At 40.6% G+C, this 20919-nt stretch overlaps 1 protein-coding gene across 7 annotated transcripts in view; it reads right to left on the bottom strand.

The window, feature by feature from the left end:
• Positions 1 to 1071: 1071 nt before the first annotated feature.
• The window catches only part of LOC123764937 (cilia- and flagella-associated protein 251), a 54351-nt gene continuing 34503 nt past the window's right edge, over positions 1072 to 20919 (bottom strand). For 4 of the 7 annotated variants that reach the window (XM_045753159.2, XM_069333251.1, XM_045753158.2 and 1 more), the window contains 3 exons: positions 14205 to 15262; positions 9858 to 9982; positions 1072 to 4070 (listed from right to left, as the gene is read on the bottom strand). In XM_045753159.2, the coding sequence (XP_045609115.1) occupies positions 3929 to 4070; positions 9858 to 9982; positions 14205 to 15262 (1325 nt within the window). In that variant the 3' untranslated portion in view covers positions 1072 to 3928. Of the gene's footprint in view, positions 4071 to 9857; positions 10000 to 10231; positions 10279 to 14204; positions 15263 to 20919 lie in introns of all 7 variants that reach the window. The other 3 variants (XR_011229934.1, XR_011229933.1, XR_006773648.2) reach the window with 3 other exon arrangements.

Raw genomic sequence — 20919 nt, 5'->3', positions numbered from 1 at the left:
GTCAAGGATTAGATCATTGTTATCCCTCTAGTTGTTTATAAAGCTTCACTGACTTTCTGGATGCCTTCCCAGTGTGGTGGCAAATTGTCACTTGCTCTTTGTGCGTCTGTGAGGGATGAAAGGGGTGGCAAGGTTTTGACTCTGGGTCCCCAGTAGGCTAAACAGAACTCTCACATCTGATGTGACCCATTTGCATGGAGCAATTTCAACGCAGTCACTGATAGGTAAGGACTCCCATGTTCCTATGTTCCTTGGGGGCCGGGCCTAATTGTGTCACTACCCTGTTACACCTTGATTCTAACTGCTGACCCTGCTCCATAATACTAGATCTCCCATAGCAGCATGCAAGTTTATAACAGTCAGCATCCTGCAGTTGCGCCTTGATGTTGTCCGCACTAACGTTAACAACATGCCGGGCCACATACCGTACCAAATAGTCACCCAGAGGCGTGTAACAATGGACCGCGTAACCACAGATATCAGTAACGTCCGAAAGCATCAAGTCCCCGGAGGAAGTGTGATCCACGGCAATCAAGTTCCTGTGTTTATTTGGCGTGAAATCGTGCACCTGGATCTTAAAGAACTTGGGAATGGCTTGATAGAGAAGACTGCCTGCCCTACTATTTCCAAAAACACTCCGATCAGCGGGCGTATCAGCATCAAAGGGGATGATGAACATATGTAGGCCAGGAGAACTCGTCCGACCGGGAGGGAGGGAGTGGAGGGCGTGGAGACAGAGGTTGCGGGGGGGGGGGGGGGGGGGGGGGGGGGGGGGGGCGGGGGGGGGTGTCAGGGCACCGCAGGATGCAGGCAACATTTCGCCTCCAATCAATCAGCTTTACTATGATGTGTACTGTCCAGAAAAACACCCTTGGGATCCCCCTCCAAGACCGGAAGAACGTCATGACCGGAATGCGTGCCAAGGGGCAACGGGTCCTGAAAACCCTCAAAGGGATTGGAAATGTCCACGGGAGAAACGCTGCGTGAACCACCATCCGTCGCCATGGTCTGCCGGCAAGTCTCGAACCATGATGGAACATTCTCTACATAAGCAGGCAAGAAAAATTTAGGGCCAGTAGAAATCTTTTATTTGTTTGGAAATATAACATGGTATTATTTAATATTCTAAATGTAATTAATAACACAAACTTGTCAATCTTTTTAAAATATTTAGATATGATTGCATATAAAACACTACTATGTAAATTTTTACTGTACTGTATTTTCTTTTTCCTCAAGAAAATACATTCCACCACTGCAGTATTCTCAGGGTTGTATACAATATCAAAGAAATAGAATTTGAAAATATCACAATATACGTTATTGATTATCTGGAAGTTTTATGCCAATAATACAATTTATCTGTGCATACAGATACATGATTACATGTATTTTGTAACACATTACATTTACCAATGTAATATTTGCAGGTGTAGCAAGCATCACAAACTGCATATCAGAGTAGAAAACATTTTCCTTTCAGAGCACTGTACAAATTTTCAATGGCAAAATGGTACAATTAGAGGTCACAATTAGTTTTCATTATTATGTCCAAATGTCACAAAGAAAAACTTCATGTAAAACAAACACAAATTTTTATTCTTGGTCAGAAAGCAGGAACTATAGTTTTGGTAGGTGTTAATCCTGTAGGCACAGGATGTTTATACATATTAGATATAACATCCATAACTCGGTGCCTTTCACACAGTGCCATTAACTATAAATTAATTAAACACCAAATCAAATGCACTCGGCAAATATTATACGTTAAAAGCATTTCACATGTAGAGTAAAAATTCTAGAAGACTAGAATACTTCAGTTAAAGTTCTAGAATACACACACTTTCAATGTCATAAACATTCAGACCACTTTACCAGTTATGCAAAACATTCTTAGTCAAAATGGCAAATAAAATCACATAATAAAGATGGAGTTAGGAAAATTACATTATAGTCAAGCCGTTTCAAAAACAATAAATATTATATATGATGACACAAAGTTAAAGATCAAAGTTTGCCACGAAGTATACACTTAGTGCCATTACAACATTCAATACCAACTCACATCCATGTCCACCACTTTTTAAACTATTGTATTTCTCTTATTGCTTTATGATGCAACAAGATTTTTGTTACCATTATTTTATCATTTAAATTAAATAATACATGTTTTATGTACTGATTCATATTTTACTTATAAAGTATTATTACTCGGTTACAATTTAAATTAAAGTCTTCATAGCGGAAATACCCGTATTTTTGGGTAGACAGAAACTGTGAAAGATGTACTGTATTATTATCTATTTTGTGTTTAAGACAGAATTTAAAAATATAATTGTTATAATTAGTAAAATATATATGTACAGTATATGTATCTAATAATATATATATATATATATATATATATATATATATATATATATATATATATATATATATATATATATATATATATATATATATATATATATATATATATATATATATATATATATATATATATATATATATATATATATATATATATATATATATATATATTACTTTATACATAAAAAATTGATCACAGTATAGATTTTATAGGAAGTCTCCAAGCACATCCTATAACATCTTAATGAATCCATTTCCTGAGAGCCATGTTACTCTAAATGAAATGAACTTAGTATACTTAACACTTTAACGCGCAGGGGAGTTAACTGTATACTATCAGGTGAGTACGCCATTCGTTTCGGGTGACCGTGCGACGACACTAAAATGTTTATAATCTTTTCGGTCTGCTCACCTTAATATTCCATGTATGTATTTAAATTTGGTATCAATTTGTTCGCAAGAGAATGCTCTACAGGAATCTATAAGTAAAATTTTACCAAACCCGACATGAGACCCGCACCAAATAAAAAACTATGGCAATCGTTAGCAGTGAGCGCCAAACCACGCTGAAATGTTTATGATCTTTTCATGTTTGTCAATCCCAGAATTGTGCTACATCGTTAATTTTGGTATCACTGTGGCCGCAATAAAATTCTCTTCACGGACATATGCATATAAATGTAGAATCATGATCGCGGCCCACCCGCAAGAGTGTGGGAAGTGGTTGAAGTGTTACTTCTTAGGGCACACCCGACGGCAGATGGGCGAAACATCTTTTGAAAAGTGTATATTCTTTTCACTGTCCTGACCTTAATTTTCGATGTACGTACTTAAATTTTGTACCAATATGTTCGCAATAGAATATTCTAGAAGAACATATGTATAAAATGTCACACAAGGATGCGTTTGACCGGCACCAAATAAAGAAACTTCGTCGATTACACTCGTCGGGTCAACATTTTACAATAGTTTTACCACGAAGATACAAGCGAACTCCGTTCTCCGAAATAGGCTATGTGACTATTAGAGAAAACGAAAATTTAATGGCAAACATGCTTAAATTATCCCCAAGTCGATCGGATAAAAATTGGATTTTATAGAAATATTTTTTTCAAATGCCTCTTGAGGTGCATTCAAGGGAAAAATATATGTCCTGCTCAAGTGACATATGGGTGTTAAATTGTGCACAATCTAAAGGCGCTCATTTTAAAACCACTATCAGATTGATCTGATAAAATTTAAATTTTTAACAAATATTTTAATGAGTGACTCAGTGCCGTGTCGTCGGAGAGGAATCGGGAGAAAAATGAGGGACGAGAGGTTCAGTCGTTAACGCGTCAAAGTGTTAAGTATAGTATACACTCTTAATATATATGTCTTCATCAACAATCTGAATTGCCTGGCATACTCATATATATATATTTTTATACATAATTAAAAATTACTATTTAGTTCTTTATTCAATGATTTCAGCATCATTAATACGATCTCCAAACATAGTAAGTGACATACTCAGTTTCCCTTACCTGGCCCCTTAAAACTATGTGAATACCAGTGACTATTCTTGAGCCTTCGGTTGCCATTTTCCTTTGCATGGGTTGTCTGGGGTAAAAACGTCATATGTTCCTTTCTCTCTGAATGCCTGTTTGTAATGTGTTAAGCAGTACAAATCGCCGCCACCAACAGAGAACCTTCCAACACTGCAGACAAAAATAGACATTATAAGGCTTGAGTTTATATCGTGGAATGTCTTAGATGTTCATACTGTAATGATAAAAGTTTAAATAACTTTAACTGACTACACAATATTGTAAGCTATGAACATTTTATATAGCATAAAATTTTAAAAAGAACAAGAAAAACCATATGATATGTACAGCTCATGATGTGCCCTATATCACAATATATTGGGTATAGGCGGGTTCGTCTCGATGCCCAATTAAGAATTCCGGGTTTGAATCCCGAGAGGGACAGAAATGGTTGGGCACATTTCCTATCACCTAATGTGCCTGTTCACCTAGTAATAAGTAGGTACTCAGGAGATTGTCAGCTTGTTGTGGGGTTGCATCCTGGGCGGGGTCAGTAATTTGTCCTGGGAGGAGGAGGGACATCAACATAAGCCTAACGTGTATGACTACACTCTGGCTGCATGTCCCCTGACATAATGAATTATTATTATTATAATTATTTATTATTTTTATTATTTTATCTTAAAAAGCACATCAACAAACTGGAAAAGGTGCAAAAACATGCAACTAAATGGTTCTCTGAACTGAAAGATGAGTTACGAAGAGTGGTTAGAGGCATTAAATATGCCAAAGCTGAAGATATAAGAAAAAGAAGTTATATAATCACTACATACAAAATAGTAACAGGAATCGACAAAATTCATTGGAGGAGAATTTCTAAGACCGCAAGAACAAGAGGTCATAGATTTAAACTAAATAAACAAAGCTGCCGAAGAAATACAAGAAAATTCACTTTCGCAAACAAAGTGGTAGACGGTTGGAACAAGTTAGATGAGAAGATGGCCAAAACCGTCAGTAATTTCAACACGTCCTATGACAGAGTGCCGGGAAGACGGGACACCACGGTAAAACACACATGGATTCCACTGACTTTCGTGGAGCTCATGGCATGATATATAATAAGAACTTTTTTTTTTTTTTTTTTTTGCTTTATTGTGTATTTAAAGGTTACAAGATATACATTGGTTGATACAAAAAATGCCTAAAGGTTATGGATCTCTTGAAGCTCCTCCACTTCCAGACAGGAATCGAGGATGCAGCAGGCATTTCCCTGCTGGATCGCCACACTGAGGTGCTGAAACAAAAAACTAGAAGCCCTTGGGTCTTTGGTGACTTCAATGAGCTTGGAGCCCAATTCCTTGAGAAATCCCAAGGCACTCTTGCCCCAGGGGCCATGCATCTCAGATGCTATGGGAACAAAGAGGTATTGACCTTCCAGTCGCCTGTACCCGAGTGATTTTGCTGTTTCCCTGTGGTTGGCCGCCCCACCTGCTTGATCAGCACCAAAGTGTACATAGGTGTCAGCCAGGGTGGATACATATGTGTAGTCCCACACCAACAGTTTGCCCATTTTCCAGAGGTATATAGTGATACCATCAGGGCGAAGTGTGGGGTCATTCGGGTGGTGGGCCCCTAGGAGGCGAGGTTCTCTCTCCACTGGGCACCGAGCTGAGACGAGGCTTCTCTTGATGATGTCATTGACCTTGTTGTGTCTTGCAAGCCTGCCCTTTGTGCTTCTGCAATGCAACCCATGCAGTCCATATTGGTCTGCTTCCATCCTGTTGCAAGAACACTTGTATTCAGTGTGACTTGGGGCACCAAGGCAGAGGGCCACTGCTACACGAAGGGATTCTGGATCTAGGCGCGTTCCCATTGCTGACATGGGTACTGCCAGAAGGAAGTCTCCTGCATGGGGGGCACGCACTGCTCTGAGGCAGGCTTTCTCCTTGTCTTATGTTCTGAAACCAAAAAAACACAAGAACAACGAAATTCTTCACAAAGAATTTAAGCACAATCATCACTAGGCGGGAGATACTGGTAAACTGAAGCGCCATGCTCGCAGTGGATCCGTATGTGTATGAACAAACTCTGAACACCGAGGCAAACAAGGAGAACCGAATTAAATTTTTTGGAGAAATTGAGTACGAGTACCGAAAAATATAAGAACAGGGACATACAAGAACAGAGGTTCCACTGTATTACTTTGGGATCATCGGTTACGGAAATTCTTGTGCCTTTCTGGGGACCACGAGCCAAAGCCTGGCCCCCCTCAGAGAGGCGCAGGGAGCAATAGCCTTCTTGAGATTATCTTAAGATGATTTCGGGGCTTTAGTGTCCCCGCGGCCCGGTCCTCGACCAGGCCTCCACCCCCAGGAAGCAGCCTGTGACAACTGACTAACACCCAGGTACCTATTTTACTGCTAGGTAACAGGGGCATAGGGTGAAAGAAACTCTGCCCATTGTTTCTCGCCTGCGCCTGGGATCGAACCCAGGCCCACAGGATCACAAGTCCAGTGTGCTGTCCGCTCGGCCGACCGGCTCCCATATGAGCACTCTACATTTGGAGTATGTCATGTCTGCCATCGACCAGGGTATACCCAAAGAAAGGTAGGCAAAACAATACAAACCACCTCCTGGTGAAAATTGCTACCTATGTCCAAACAGAGCTAAAGAACTCCCCCCAAAAGAAAACAGTCAAATTGTCAGAATTGCAGAAGGCCCCAGGGGCCTTCTGCAGTTCTGAAGGAGAGTACTGGAGAACAAGCAGAGAATATATCTCGCAAGACTCCGGGTCAAGGTGTCATTGACCCAACAGGCAACACGACAGACGTAAATGTGGCGCCTGTCACCGGAGACAAGGGCACAGCAACCAACAATCCCGTACAAGACGGGTCGGAACCCGGAAGACACATTCAATGGTCCACCGAGCCCCGACAGGGTTTTCCAGGGCCCATAGGGTAACAACTACGGGAAGCCTAGGCAAGGTGTTTCTAACCGCTTAAAAAAAAAAGAGGGGGGGGGTAGAGGACAACACTGAAAACCCCTGCGACGTGTACAATCATGGGGCCCTAGCAGAGGGCCACCAAACACTACCAGTGGAACTATAGCCACACTAGGCAGACCTCTACCAGGCAAAGAAAATAAATAAAGAAAAACCCCGCAAAAGTACACCGTCCCCAAAGGCAACAGGAACCAGTCGCCGCTTAGGTGGCAGGCCGCCCAACACCTTGACGCCCTAACCAGCACAAAACCAGTCCCTACCCAGGGCCAAACAAGGGCCCAAGCCCCAGCTGGCCCCAAGGGCGAGGCAAATGCCGAACAGCAAGAACCTCTACGGGAATGGTTCCCGAACGCCCCAGGGAAGATAACCCTGTCACGCAGGGACCCAGGGCCAAACAAGGGCCCAAGCCCCAGCTGGCCCCAAGGGTGAGGCAAATGCCGAGCAGCAAGAACCTCTACGGGAATGGTTCCCGAACGCCCCAGGGAAGATAACCCTGTCACGCAGGGGCAGTACTCACAGGGCGCTTAGGAAAGGAAGCCCCTAAACACATGCACCCCGGTCGATGGCAGATAAGGAAAACCCCAACCATAAAGGGGGTTTTCCAGGGCCATTGCTCCCTGAAACCTCTCTGAAGGGGCCAGGTTCTGGCGCTGGTCCCTGGTAGGCCTGAACTCCTTAGCTAATATCCCGGTCTAATATAACATACATTAGCCCGATAAGCACCAGGGAGCCGTAGGGGCTCCCCACAGAAAAGGAATTCTTGAAACCTGCACATTAACCACCGAACTGTGCCAACCGAATATTCTCGATCAGTGGGAAACCGAGCCAACCGAGAAAACTCCGATTTTTTCGTACCCATTCTAAATGTGCGCGCGGTTGGTTGTGTACGAAATGTACTCTTAGGACCTCCAGTGAGAGGCAGCCATCTGAAAAAATTCCCAGAATGCCCTAGGGCTGCTGGCTGGATTAGTACTGAGTGAGCAACCATGAGTGGCGCACGAGCCTCTGGCCCCCAAACACCTGTCCGACGCGGAGTTGAAAGATGGCGCTCTGTCGGTGAAATTCAAACCTTATTGTTTGAAAAACATAAGGATCATAATATTGGTGAAGCTAGGTGCAATAAGGACTTAACACAAAGGTCAGATGCAAGTGATACAGTACCTATGAGGACGATACAGCGAGCGTATCCAGTCATAGCTCCGAGTGCCACCCATGACCACCAATGCTATCTCCAATTTATATAGACGATACATAGATGAATCGTTTTCTGCGTTCAGTGATGATGCATCTGATACAAGTAGCATAGATGAACAGCATTAGTGGCTTCCATGGTGGTGTTTTCCATAGATATTTTCAAGAATAGCTGAATCTCTTCCAGGCTGACGAACTCTCTTTGAGGCTGGCTGAATCTCTTCCTGTGTGGGACCTTACAAAGCGATCTTTTTCAAGACTACTTTACAAATTGATCTTTTCCTATAATCTTTTCAATACCACCTTATGCTTTACAAGCTTGGCTACATACAACCTACAAGTACTAAAGCCAAGGGTGTACGTGAGTGCGTTATTTGCAAGCACACAGAACGAAGAAACAGGAAGCGAAAAATCTACCTGTACCTGGTGCAACGAGAGCGAAGTCGCGTTGTGTACCATGGACTACTTCGATGATTATTACTCACTTCCGAAGTACTGAGTGTGTAATATAGTGTGTTACTGTGTAAATAGTGCATGAAACTGTACATATTGTAATTTTAGTGAATTTTTAACAAGTAATATTGCGACAATAAACATTTATTGTGGACACATTACTGACACATGTATCACAGTTCCAGGGAACATTATGAACGTTCTATTGTATACATATTGTAAAGGACACAAATATGCATCATATTCGATAAAAAAACAAAACAAATAAAACTGCATTGGAAACACACAGAACAAATAATTGAAAATATATTTGTGGCAACATCCAGTGCTTGAATGGCGACCGTGTCTGGGCGTGTCATGTATGGGTGACCAGCCCCTGATGACGTCACAGTGTACCTTGTCCACGTCCCCACAGCCAAAGTAAGTGGAATTTTGGTATTTATTTTTACATAGACATGTTCAGGGAAGGGAATTTATAATTTTACGAAGAATTTTTTGGGAACATTTTATTTCATGCGCACCGGGGGAATTTCACAATTCTAGAGGGCTGGTAGCCTGGTGGATAGCGAGCAGGACTCGTAATTCTGTGGTGTGGGTTCGATTCCCACACCAGGCAGAAACAAATGGGCAAAGTTTCTTTCACCCTGAATGCCCCTGTTACCTAGCAGTAAATAGGTACCTGGGAGTTAGTAAGATGTCATGGGCTGCTTCCTGGTGTGTGTGTGTGGTGTGGAGAGGAGAGAAAAAAAAAAAAATTAGTAGTTAGTAAACAGTTGATTGACAGTCGAGAGGCGGGCCGAAAGAGCAAAGCTCAACCCCCGCAAACACAACTAGGTGAATACAATAAACTCGGTACATCACAGTGGTTAAAGAACAAGAGGTCATAGATTCAAACTAATGACAAAGGTACCGAATTTTTTTTTTTTATAGAAAGTTCTCATTTGCAAGCAGTGTAGTAGATGGTTGGAATAAGTTAAGTGAGAAGGTGGTGGATGCCAAAATTATCAGCAGTTTCAAAGCATCATATGACAGAGTACTAGGAAGCCAGGACACCACATGTGTAGCTTTACATTTACAGCTGTTCCGCCAATGTTTCTTACACTCGCTGGGAGGATGTTGAACAACCTTGGATCTCTGATGTTTATACAATGTTTTCTGATTGTGCCTATGGCACCCCTGCTCTTCACTGGGTCTATTCGTCTTGTAGCTACATTTAAGTAATTGTAGTCGTTACACTCGGGTAATTGATTACACTCAACACAAATTAGTGTATACATATACGTGAAAATTACAAAAATATCTTTAATCCTCACTTGAGTGGAGAGTTACACTTGCAACATCTGAAACACGTTTTGTGCATCAAACGGCCTGCTACCTCCAACTTTTCCATTGCATACACAGTACGTTTGCACTGTGCACATTTTTCAGCAGTGCCTCCCTGTAAAAAAGAAAATACTATTATAAACAATTAGAAATATCCTTAATGACTTCAATGTTGACTATTTCAAATTACAAGAAACAAATTCTTTTACTCAATACTTTATATAAATTCTCATGCTAGGACATTTTATAGTGATAGGTTTCTAACTAGACTGTGCACATGCCAAAATGGGGAAGCTGATACATGACTTCATTAACAAACCAATTACTGATTGCTTGTAATAAGCTTTTGCAAGTTTTTACAAACCAGATCATATGACTGCAATAGGGCTGATTGAGATGTCATTTGAGTACCTTTGGGTTATGGAAAAAAAATAATTAATGGAAACTATTATCTAAATGGAACTCAATCTCTACTCCAACCCAAAAAATTCATCTCTTACATAACTCATCCATTCAATCTTAGAAATCCACAAACATTGAATGGGCTAGAGTCAATGAAAATGTAAGATATACAACTGCACTTGGATGTAGCGTGTACAATTCTTTTTTCTACATCTCGATCCAATAACCCTTAAATCAAACCTAATACCATTATAGCTTTTAAAAAATGAATCTTTCCTCTGATACTTTCCAAGCTCCAAAACTTTGTAAGCAACACATTTTAAGTGTGAAAGATCTCTTCCCAATTAGAGTGCAGATACAGTTCAAATATCTCCATCACCTAGCGGAGGCCGAGTTCATTTCATACTACCTGTACTCTTTCTCAGCTAAGACTGTCCTAGCATAAGCAATCTGCATATTAGGCTGCTGCTAAATTGAGGGCTTGTGCACTGCAGTATCATTACTGGAGGTCTCAGTTCACAGCTGAGGCTGATTCTTCATTGACACAGCTATTTTTAAAGAACTATATGGTAATTCTGGTCCAGCCGTCTTGTGAATCTTGGTTTTTAGGACCAGGCACCTCGGCTGCTTCGGTGGTACCTAGTCGTGAAGTGCCTTATGCCCCAGCTCCTTGCTGTGGGGCTTGAATCACTTTGGTCTTTATTTATTAAGTCACTTGCTCAATAGGAAATGGGGGATGCTGAAGCTGAATGCTTAGTTCCTTTGTTCCAGGGAAAATTTTTCCCTCATTTCAGAGTGGAGAAAGTGGTCTTACCCTTCCCAAGGTGAATCAGAGGCTTCCATTTGGGCAGTTTATTTCTTTTGGCTCTGGCCTGGGGATGGATTTCACTTTTTGGCAGGACTGACAGCTGACCCCTCCTCTTTTCTGGTGACCAAGGTTCAGCCAGACACACCGAGTAATGACACGACTGGTACTGTTTGACCCTTCTTGGGTTCTGAATCTCAAGTCAAATGGTATTTCACTCCATGTTGGAGAACTATACCCTTTCTCAATTTGAGGTCAAATTGAAAAGGGGTATACCACTTTTTTCTTTTATGTGGTAGTAATCACTTATTTTTTATGTGAAATATGGCAGTTGTGTTGCAAGTTTCCCCAATGTTTAATGTGGTGTTGGCCGAGGCAGATCTTAGTATCAGTAAAACCCTATGTGCCCCAATTTTGTCCTACGAGGTGGCTTACTAAAAACTTCCTTATGCAGTTTTCCCCCTTACTGCAAAGGTTTCTTGTGGAAGATTTCAAAGCTTGTGCCAGTCTGGCAAATATCATCAAATGCCTTGCATGTCAGGAGCTTCTCTTCCAGATTCATTCTGAATGGTTTTGTACACTGCCTGTGTCTAAGATGCTAATCCTGATCCTTTGCGAGTTGGCTGCCAACTTCTTTTGCTACACGTCTTGGCTGCATCTGTGTGGTACAGTATTGGGTCAGTTCTAGGAGTCTGTTTAGAGAATCAGTTTTTTCCTCTTCCCTTAGGAAGACATACAGTGGGTATAGGAGGATGCACGTTTGTCCATTTAGTCATTGAAATGTGTTTCAGCTGAAACCGGCTTCTCACTTTTACCATGGAGGGATTTGGGGGCGCAACCTTTATCTGACTACAGTACTGAATGGAATAGTAGTTCAGATACATCTGTTCCTAATTAATGTGGTTTCCCTGCCTGTGGCCCCTTGTAGTGGGAACAAGTTCTCTTTTTAGAAGAACATAATGGATCCATTCATGGCTATTTTCTTGTGGGCATCAGTGGCAGCATGGTGGGACATTTTAGCATCACAGCTATTATCTCAGGGTCTATCCGAGTGCTTTGCTCCCTCCATTCTACCCGAGCTTCCCTTCCATATGTCTACTTCACCACTCTACACTCATTTATAAGATATTGGATATCAGGTGATCCAATCACTGTGGGTCCAGGCCCATCTGTTCCCTGTGGTGAAAAGGAACTTTCCCAAGGGGCGAATAATCCTTAACTTGTTTGAATTCAATGCCTACATCCCCTGTGGTACATTTTTTTGGCTTTCTAGGATGTCAAGTGTCATATCTGTATTCATCTCAGATTCATGAATTGGCTGGGGTTCTTGATTGAACACACCAATTTCAGGTAGCTTCCTTTGGGGTCATTCCATCTCAAATCACCAAAAAGTCACCTATGGCTCCTACTCGACCCTCTCCAAATGCCATGAAATTTTGTAGTAAGATAGCCCTAGACCCCAAATGACACTTTGTAAAATATTAGAGCTCAATCTGCTTTGGTTCTTAAATAACAGGTCTATATTGAATGGGCTCTCGTCCAGTTAATGCATAAATACCACAAAAATGACCAACTTTGACTCTTTGTTAAATCACGACTAGTGCCCAGAGGTGTGTGAAATTTGGCATACCAGGACAACTTTAGGTGCGGAATACAGCAGTCTAATAAAAAAACCAGCGTTGAATGTAATGAAACGCCATTTTCTGGGTGAGCCCCGGAGGCTCCCTGGAGCTTATTGGGCTAATGTATGTTATATTAGACCGGGACATTAGCTAAGGAGTTCAGACCTACCAGGGACCAGCGCCAGAACCTGGCCCCTTCAGAGAGGTTTCAGGGAGCAATGGCACTGGAAAACCCTCTTGTGGTGGGGTTTTCCTTATCTGCCATCGACCGGGGTCAGGCACCCAGAAAGGTAGGCATGACAAAACAAACCCCACATGGTTTGCTACCAAGCAAACTCACTAAAGCTGCACCCCAGGGATGTGTACACTCACAGGGACCTAGCAGGGGTCACCACCAGAGAAGAACTGTAAGAGGTCAAGCACAAGTGGCTAAAAAGCAGGGCAGATCCCCCCCACAAGGCAAAAAGAAAACCCCACAAGAGGACAGCGTACCCTAGAGGAACAGAGCCGGCCGCTAATCAGTGAAAACAAGCTACGCAGCACCCCATGCCCCCAACCAGTGCCTCCTGCTCTAAGGTAAACAAGGGGGGACAAAACACCCAAGTACCCAAAGAGGGGGCCCAAAAATCCGAGCAGTAAAACAGCCAGCAGAGACAGGGCCCAAGGAACTTATGGAAGGTAACCCCAAGCCCCAAGGACAGTACTTCCAGGGCACCTAGGGAAGGAGACCCTAGGCGCATGCAGCCCGAGTACTGGAGAATAACTCCTGGATCTTGCACCCCTCTAGAAGATAGCCACCACACTCAAAGCCGTGCTGAAACTATGTCTGGAGCCAGAGCACACGACCGGAGCCTCTAGCATCAGCCTAAGAATTAAAGGGTGGACAGCCAGCGTATGGGGTCTGGGGCTCCCCCCTCCCAGGGAGGAGGAAGATGTGCAGACAGCGGCGCGATGACATGTGACGTCATGATCATTTGCTCGTTTCGTGTACGGGAATTCTATCCACTTGTTCAGCTTTTGGTAGCAATATTTTCACCAGAATAGGGGTTTGTTTTGGGATGCTTACCTTTCTGGGTGCCTGACCCAGTCAATGGCAGACATAGAATGCTTCCAACCACACAGGGGTTTCCATATGCCATTGCTCCTTGTGCCTCTTCTGAGGGGGCCAGGTTCTGGTTCATGGTCCCCAGGAGGCCTAGAACTCCATTCACATTGATGCTACAGTCAAATATATCCATATCAGCCTGGATAGCTCTGGGGAGCCTCTGGGTCTCACCCAGAAAATGGTGTTTCATTACATTCAACTCTGGTTTTATATTATTGGTATGTGTGATATCATTTGCAAATAAAAAGCAAAATATTGAACATAGAAAGGAAACCTTGAAAGTTTAGAAAGAGTTATATCTCAGTTACAGTAGTTCATTTAGTCAAGGTGTCACTGTACAGATAAATAAGAATCATATGACTAATTCTTAAAAGATAAATATACTGTACTGTACTGTACTTACAAATCTACTGGTCTTCGTATTAGCATCAGCCATTGCTCCTGTGTTTTGAGACTTTTTCTTACTTTTCTTTTTCTTGTAATTCTTATTATTATCTACTTCTGATTGATCTTCCTTATCAAGAGCTTCCCACCTCTGCTTGGCTTCGTTTATGAAATGTCTGCCATGTGTTGATATTCGATCATTGGTTTCAAATATTTGGCCTACTTGCTTTTTGATTTCTGATCTTTCCTCAAATTGGTCTTGATCTTCTTTTGATTTATTAAAGAGGTCTTCAAATTTTGTATCAATATTTTCCTCTCCTATAATTCTGTCCTTGTTGTCGATTTGTTCTTTAGTTTCCTCTTTAAAAGATACTTCTTCAACTTGCTCTCCGAGGTCTATCTCTTCTTTGGCTTCCTCTCCTTGGTCTACCTCATCTTCACTTTGGTCTCCCGCTTCAACTTCTCCTTTATATACCTCTTCCTCACTGTGATCTATCTCATCAACTTCCTCGCCTTCATCTACCTCATCAACTTCCTCTCCTTCATCTACCTCATCAAATTCCTCTCCTTCATCTACCTCTTCTTCACTTTGGTCTGCATCTTCAACATCCTCAACATCCTCTCTTTGGTCTACTGTCTCAACAACTTCCTCTTTTTGGTACACCTGTTCTTTGGCCTCCTCTTCTGTTTCAGCCTTTTCTGTTTGATGTACTTGTTCTTCAACTTCTTTTTCTTGATTTACCTTTCTTTCAATATCCTCTTGGTCTACTTGCTCTTTAATTCTTTCTTTTGGATACAGTTGTTTTTCAACTTCATGTATCTGTTCTTTTTGTTCTCTAACTTCCTGGCTAAGGTCAAAGTTTTCAGTGGTTTCTTGCCGGTGGTCTAATCCTTCAACTTCTGATTCCCGACATATCAGCTCTTTAACTTTCTGTTCTTGATTACCATGTTCTTGATCTGAGTTGATTAACTCTTGATCTGGGATTCCTTTTTCATCAACCTTCTGTACAGGATGGTCACAACAGATGCTCTTCACAAAGTGTTCTTCTGCCTGGTCCTGCTGTGGCTGCTGGACATCTGCAACAAATCATTCAGTTACCTACTTACAAAGATATGCATGAATCCATAATTTTTGCATATGTAACATTATGTTATTAGAATTATGAAACATCAGAGTTTACCCAGATCTGTAATGGTGATAACATGATCACTACAAAAGATGGGTATAAACTATATATTAGTGAACTTTGTATACTGTATACTATGATAAATTTCATATTCAAAATGATGCACTGATTAGAATCCTGCCGAGTTTATTCTGAATCATAATCAAAGCATGTTTAAATATGCAGTTACTTTCTTTGTGATTAACTGTACTTATATTATTTAACACAGAGGAACTAAATCTTTAGTCACATACAAATTATACAATTTTATTAATGACTAGAAGGCCTGGTCGCGGACTGGGACACGGGGATGCAAAGCTCCGAAATCATTGCAAGATAGCATTCCACAAAATTTTTGATTATGGCATGCATAAATGATGCATATGTGCAAAAACACTTCCTATTACCTGATGCTACTGTTCACCTAGCAGTAAACAGGTAACCAAGAATTTGGCAATTATTGTGGGCTGCATCAAGCAAAAGGTCAGCCTTGCAGCCCTTATCCCAACTTAACACAAGTGTTCACCTAGTTGTTCACCGAATTGTATTTGCGGGGGTTTAGCTTTGCTCTTTTGGCCCAACTGTCAATCAACTGTTTACTAACTACTATTTTTTTTTTCCACACCTCACACACACACACACACACACACACACACACACACACACACACACACACACACACACACACACACACACACACACACACACACACACACACACACACTCACACTGTGGAGTACCACAGGGTTCAGTTCTTGCACCAGTGATGTTTATTGTGTACATAAATGATCTACCAGTTGGTATACAGAATTATATGAACATGTTTGCTGATGATGCTAAGATAATAGGAAGGATAAGAAATTTAGATGACTGTCATGCCCTTCAAGAAGACCTGGACAAAATAAGTATATGGAGCACCACTTGGCAAATGGAATTTAATGTTAATAAATGTCATGTTATGGAATGTGGAATAGGAGAACATAGACCCCACACAACCTATATATTATGTGAGAAATCTTTAAAGAATTCTGATAAAGAAAGAGATCTAGGAGTGGTTCTAGATAGAAAACTATCACCTGAGGACCACATAAAGAATATTGTGCAAGGAGCCTATGCTATGCTTTCTAACTTCAGAATTGCATTTAAATACATGGATGGCGATATACTAAAGAAATTGTTCATGACTTTTGTTAGGCCAAAGCTAGAATATGCAGCTGTTGTGTGGTGCCCATATCTTAAGAAGCACATCAACAAACTGGAAAAGGTGCAAAGACATGCTACTAAGTGGCTCCCAGAACTGAAGGGCAAGAGCTACGAGGAGAGGTTAGAAGCATTAAATATGCCAAAACTAGAAGACAGAAGAAAAAGAGGTGATATGATCACTACGTACAAAATAGTAACAGGAATTGATAAAATCGACAGGGAAGACTTCCTGAGACCTGGAATTTCAAGAACAAGAGGTCATAGATTTAAACTAGCTAAACACAGATGCCGAAGAAATATAAGAAAATTCACCTTCGCAAATAGAGTGGTAGACGGTTGGAACAAGTTAAGTGAGAAGGTGGTGGAGGCCAAGACCGTCAGTAGTTTCAAAGCGTTATATGACAAAGAGTGCTGGGAAGACGGGACACCACGAGCGTAGCTCTCATCCTGTAACTACACTTAGGTAATTACACTTAGGTAATTACACACAAAAGGTGCAAAGACATGCTACTAAGTGGCTCCCAGAACTGAAGGGCAAGAGCTACGAGGAGAGGTTAGAGGCATTAAATATGCCAAAACTAGAAGACAGAAGAAAAAGAGGTGATATGATCACTACATACAAAATAGTAACAGGAATTGATAAAATCGATAGGGAAGATTTCCCGAGACCTGGAACTTTAAGAACAAGAAGTCATAGATTTAAACTAGCTAAACACAGATGCCAAAGAAAGATAAGAAAATTCACTTTCGCAAACAGAGTGGTAGACGGTTGGAACAAGTTAGGCGAGAAGGTGGTGGAGGCCAAGACCGTCAGTACAGTAGTTTCAAAGCGTTGTATGACAGAGTGCTGGGAAGACGGGACACCACGAGCATACCTCTCATCCTGTAACTACACTTAGGTAATAACACCAGGAAGCAGCCTGTGACAGCTGACTAATTCCCAGGTACCTATTTACTGCTAGGTAACAAGGGCATTCAGGGTAAAAGAAACTTTGCCCATTTGTTTCTGCCTGGTGCGGTCGATCATAGCAACCGAGTAAATTCGATACACAGGATCTTCCAGATTGGAAACCATACTGTTCGTCTGATATTACATCGTTTTTCTCCAGGTGTTCTACCCATTTAGTTTTAATTACTTTTTCCAATATTTGGACTATTACACTTGTCAATGATACAGGTCTATAATTGAGGGGGTCTTCCCTGCTGCCACTTTTGTAGATTGGAATGATGTTAGCCTTTTTCCAAACATCAGCTATACAGTAACTCCTTTACACAGTGATACCTGGAAAATCAGTTGAAGTGGAATGCTGAGCTCAGGTGCACATTCTCTCAGAACCCATGGTGAAACTCCATTTGGACCAACTGCTTTGTTCTTATTTAGCTCCTTGAGCATTTTTTCCACTTCGTCTCTAGACACCTCTATGTGCTCTGTGTTGTTCTCTGGAATTCTTATTGTGTCTGGTTCCCTGAAGATTTCATTTTATACAAACACACTTTGGAACGTTTCGTTTAATGTTTCACACATTTCCTTTTAATTTTCTATGAATCTCTTTCCCATTTTCAACCCCTGAATATTATCCTTTACATGCAATTTGTTGTTTATGAATTTATAGAATAGACCTGGTTCTGTTTTACATTTGTCTGCTATCGCTTTTTCAAAATTTATTTCTGCTTCTCTCCTCACTGTGTAGTTGTTTCTCACATCTTTTGTATCGGTGGTATGTTTGGGGGTTTGACCTCTTCCTATATTGATTCCATTTTTGTGTCTTTTGGTCTCTGGCCCTCTCACGATTTCTGTTGAATTTGAAATGAATTTTGCTGTGTATCATATATTTCACAAAACTTGACATACATCTCATTTACTTCATTTCCTAACGGCAAGTCTTTCCAGTCAAATTCCTTAAAGAAATTTCTAAGTTCCCCATACTTGGTGTGCCCCCACTTCAATTATTGTATCCAGACATGGAGATCTCATCTTCAGAAGGATACAGCTGCTTTGGAGAAAGTACAACGCCGAGCGACAAATATAATTTCAGAACTCTCAACTCTCATACCAGAAATGATTGAGGGCCTCAGGGTTAACAACACTACTGACCAGGCATGATAGGATGGATCTCATCGAAACCTTTTAAATACAGTACTGAACAATTTGGAGGATGTTGATCCAGACAATTTCTCCAAAAAGTGACACAAACAAGGATCAATGGATTCCAGCTCAGCAGGTCACAATGCAGGACTGAAAACAGGAGATGCTTTTTCACCCACAGGTTTATATACCCATAGAACTGCCTACCCATCAAAACTGTAAATGTCTAAACTGTTAAATTTTAAAATCCAGCTGGAAAAAATCATCAGGGCAAATGGGGGGGGGCCTTTGACAAGCTGCCGGCTTTTTGTATTCATCAAAGCTATTAGTTAGTGGCCCTCGGGTAAATCCAGGTATGTATAATAAGTGGTTTCCAATCCCAAAATGAGTAGCAATGATGCTATTATTAGTTACCTTGATTTAATCTAGATAGCCCTTGACAAAATGAGTTCCCAATTGATCTCTTCATTGACCTGAGAAAGGCTTTTAATACCATAAATCATTATAACCACCTACTTAAACTTCATAGTAAGGTAGGATGTAGAGCTGACGTTGGCTAGAGATTGTGAGTTTGTACAAGGCCTGTAGCTGAGAGCAGGGAGCTTGTGTGAGGCCTGGAGCCTAGAGAAGAGACCTTGAGTGAGGCCAGGGATAGAAAGCTCATAGAAGGGTGAGAGCAGAAAATGTTAATGAGTGTGGGATTGGAGAGTTCGGATGAGGAATGAGAGGTAGCTCAAATAAGGCTGGGATTGGTCGTCTGCTCTGTAACGAGGCTTGTAGCATCTGTGTGAGAGTTGGAACTCGACTCTTCGTGTGTTACATCATTTGATAAGAAGATCCACAGTATATCTAGAGCATTTGTCATTGAATCACTGGTAGAGTTGGACTGATGATGATACGTTCCTGATCGGATAATATCCACTCTTCACCTGACCTTGTGTTGGACATAGTTTGCTTCCTTGTTTGCCAAGTTGATCATCATTTGGCCTGAAGGGAAAGTCTATGGAAAATTTTGCCTTTCCTAAATGATTCGTGGAAATATTGGGAACGTGTACTAATTATAGACGTTATTAATGGTTAGCAAATATGATTGCAAGTGTCATTAGTGATTATGGTGATAAGTAGCTAGCACATTAGAGATACAGTAATGTGGTTTGCTTCATACTCATTAAGGTAATTTTAGGAGAAAGTACAAAGTCAGTATCATAAGTGGAGCACCAGAGGGTCCAGTTTTTGCACCAGTAATGTTCATTGGCTACATAAACGACCTACCAGAATGAATGCAGAATTATATGAACATGTTTGCTGATGATGCTACGAAATTAGGGAAGATAAGAAACTTGGATGATTGCTACGCTTTCCAATTTCAGAATTGCTTTTAACCCTTAGACTGCGCATATTACCGTTTATTTAGGGGGATAACATAGAAAAATATTTGAATTATGTAAAAATAACTTAAAAATGTTAAACAAATCTCCAACTTATTGGCTTCAGTGTCGTGAAACTCTCAAAAATATTTTCAGAAATTGATTTTAGATGAATTTTTGAAAAATAAGAATGTTTTATTAATAAGAAGAACAGTGCCTAATTACTGTAACTGAAAGATTATGCAGTAATAAAGAAATGCAAGCACCTGCCCTATGTTCAAAGAAAAAGAATAGTAGTAAGAAGTGTCCACAAAGTGAATATGCAGTTGGTGCCTTTATGTCATTACAGAGTAATAACACAAAACATAATGAGTAACTATGTTAATATGATCTATTTTGTTATATATATCATATACATACATTGTCCAATGTTAATATATGTTACTTTCATCAATGTCGAAAAAATATTTTTTTTAGGGGAATTTTTTTTTTTTAAAGATTTTAGTTATTATTTTCTCCTTTGTTTATTATCTGATTTTGTTTTAACCTTTACATCCTGGAGAATGCATATGTTTTCATAACTATGTGAAAATAGAATGAAATTAGTCATCAAATAAGTCAGTCATAACTAGCAAAACTTGGTACAGTATTTAATTTTTTTTTAGCCGTTTTTTCTCCGATTTCAAATTATTTTCTTTGTCTTTTTAGGTTGTTTTGATGATTAGGGACCATATTAGGGTTTTTTCACTTATATAAAGGATACACTAAATATATCCCCTAAATCATTACATTTATTATAATTATCCTTATGTACAGTATTTTGTGTTTTTTGGGGTTATTTATCCTTGACTTCATTTCATCACATTGACCTACAACTGTCACATATTCGAGTACAAATGCCAAACAATATTT

The sequence above is a fragment of the Procambarus clarkii genome, chromosome 29 (assembly GCF_040958095.1).
Source record: "Procambarus clarkii isolate CNS0578487 chromosome 29, FALCON_Pclarkii_2.0, whole genome shotgun sequence".
In the NCBI taxonomy this organism is placed as follows: domain Eukaryota; kingdom Metazoa; phylum Arthropoda; class Malacostraca; order Decapoda; family Cambaridae; genus Procambarus; species Procambarus clarkii.
Note: the sequence above shows the minus strand (reverse complement) of the source record. Positions and strands in the feature narration are given on the sequence as shown.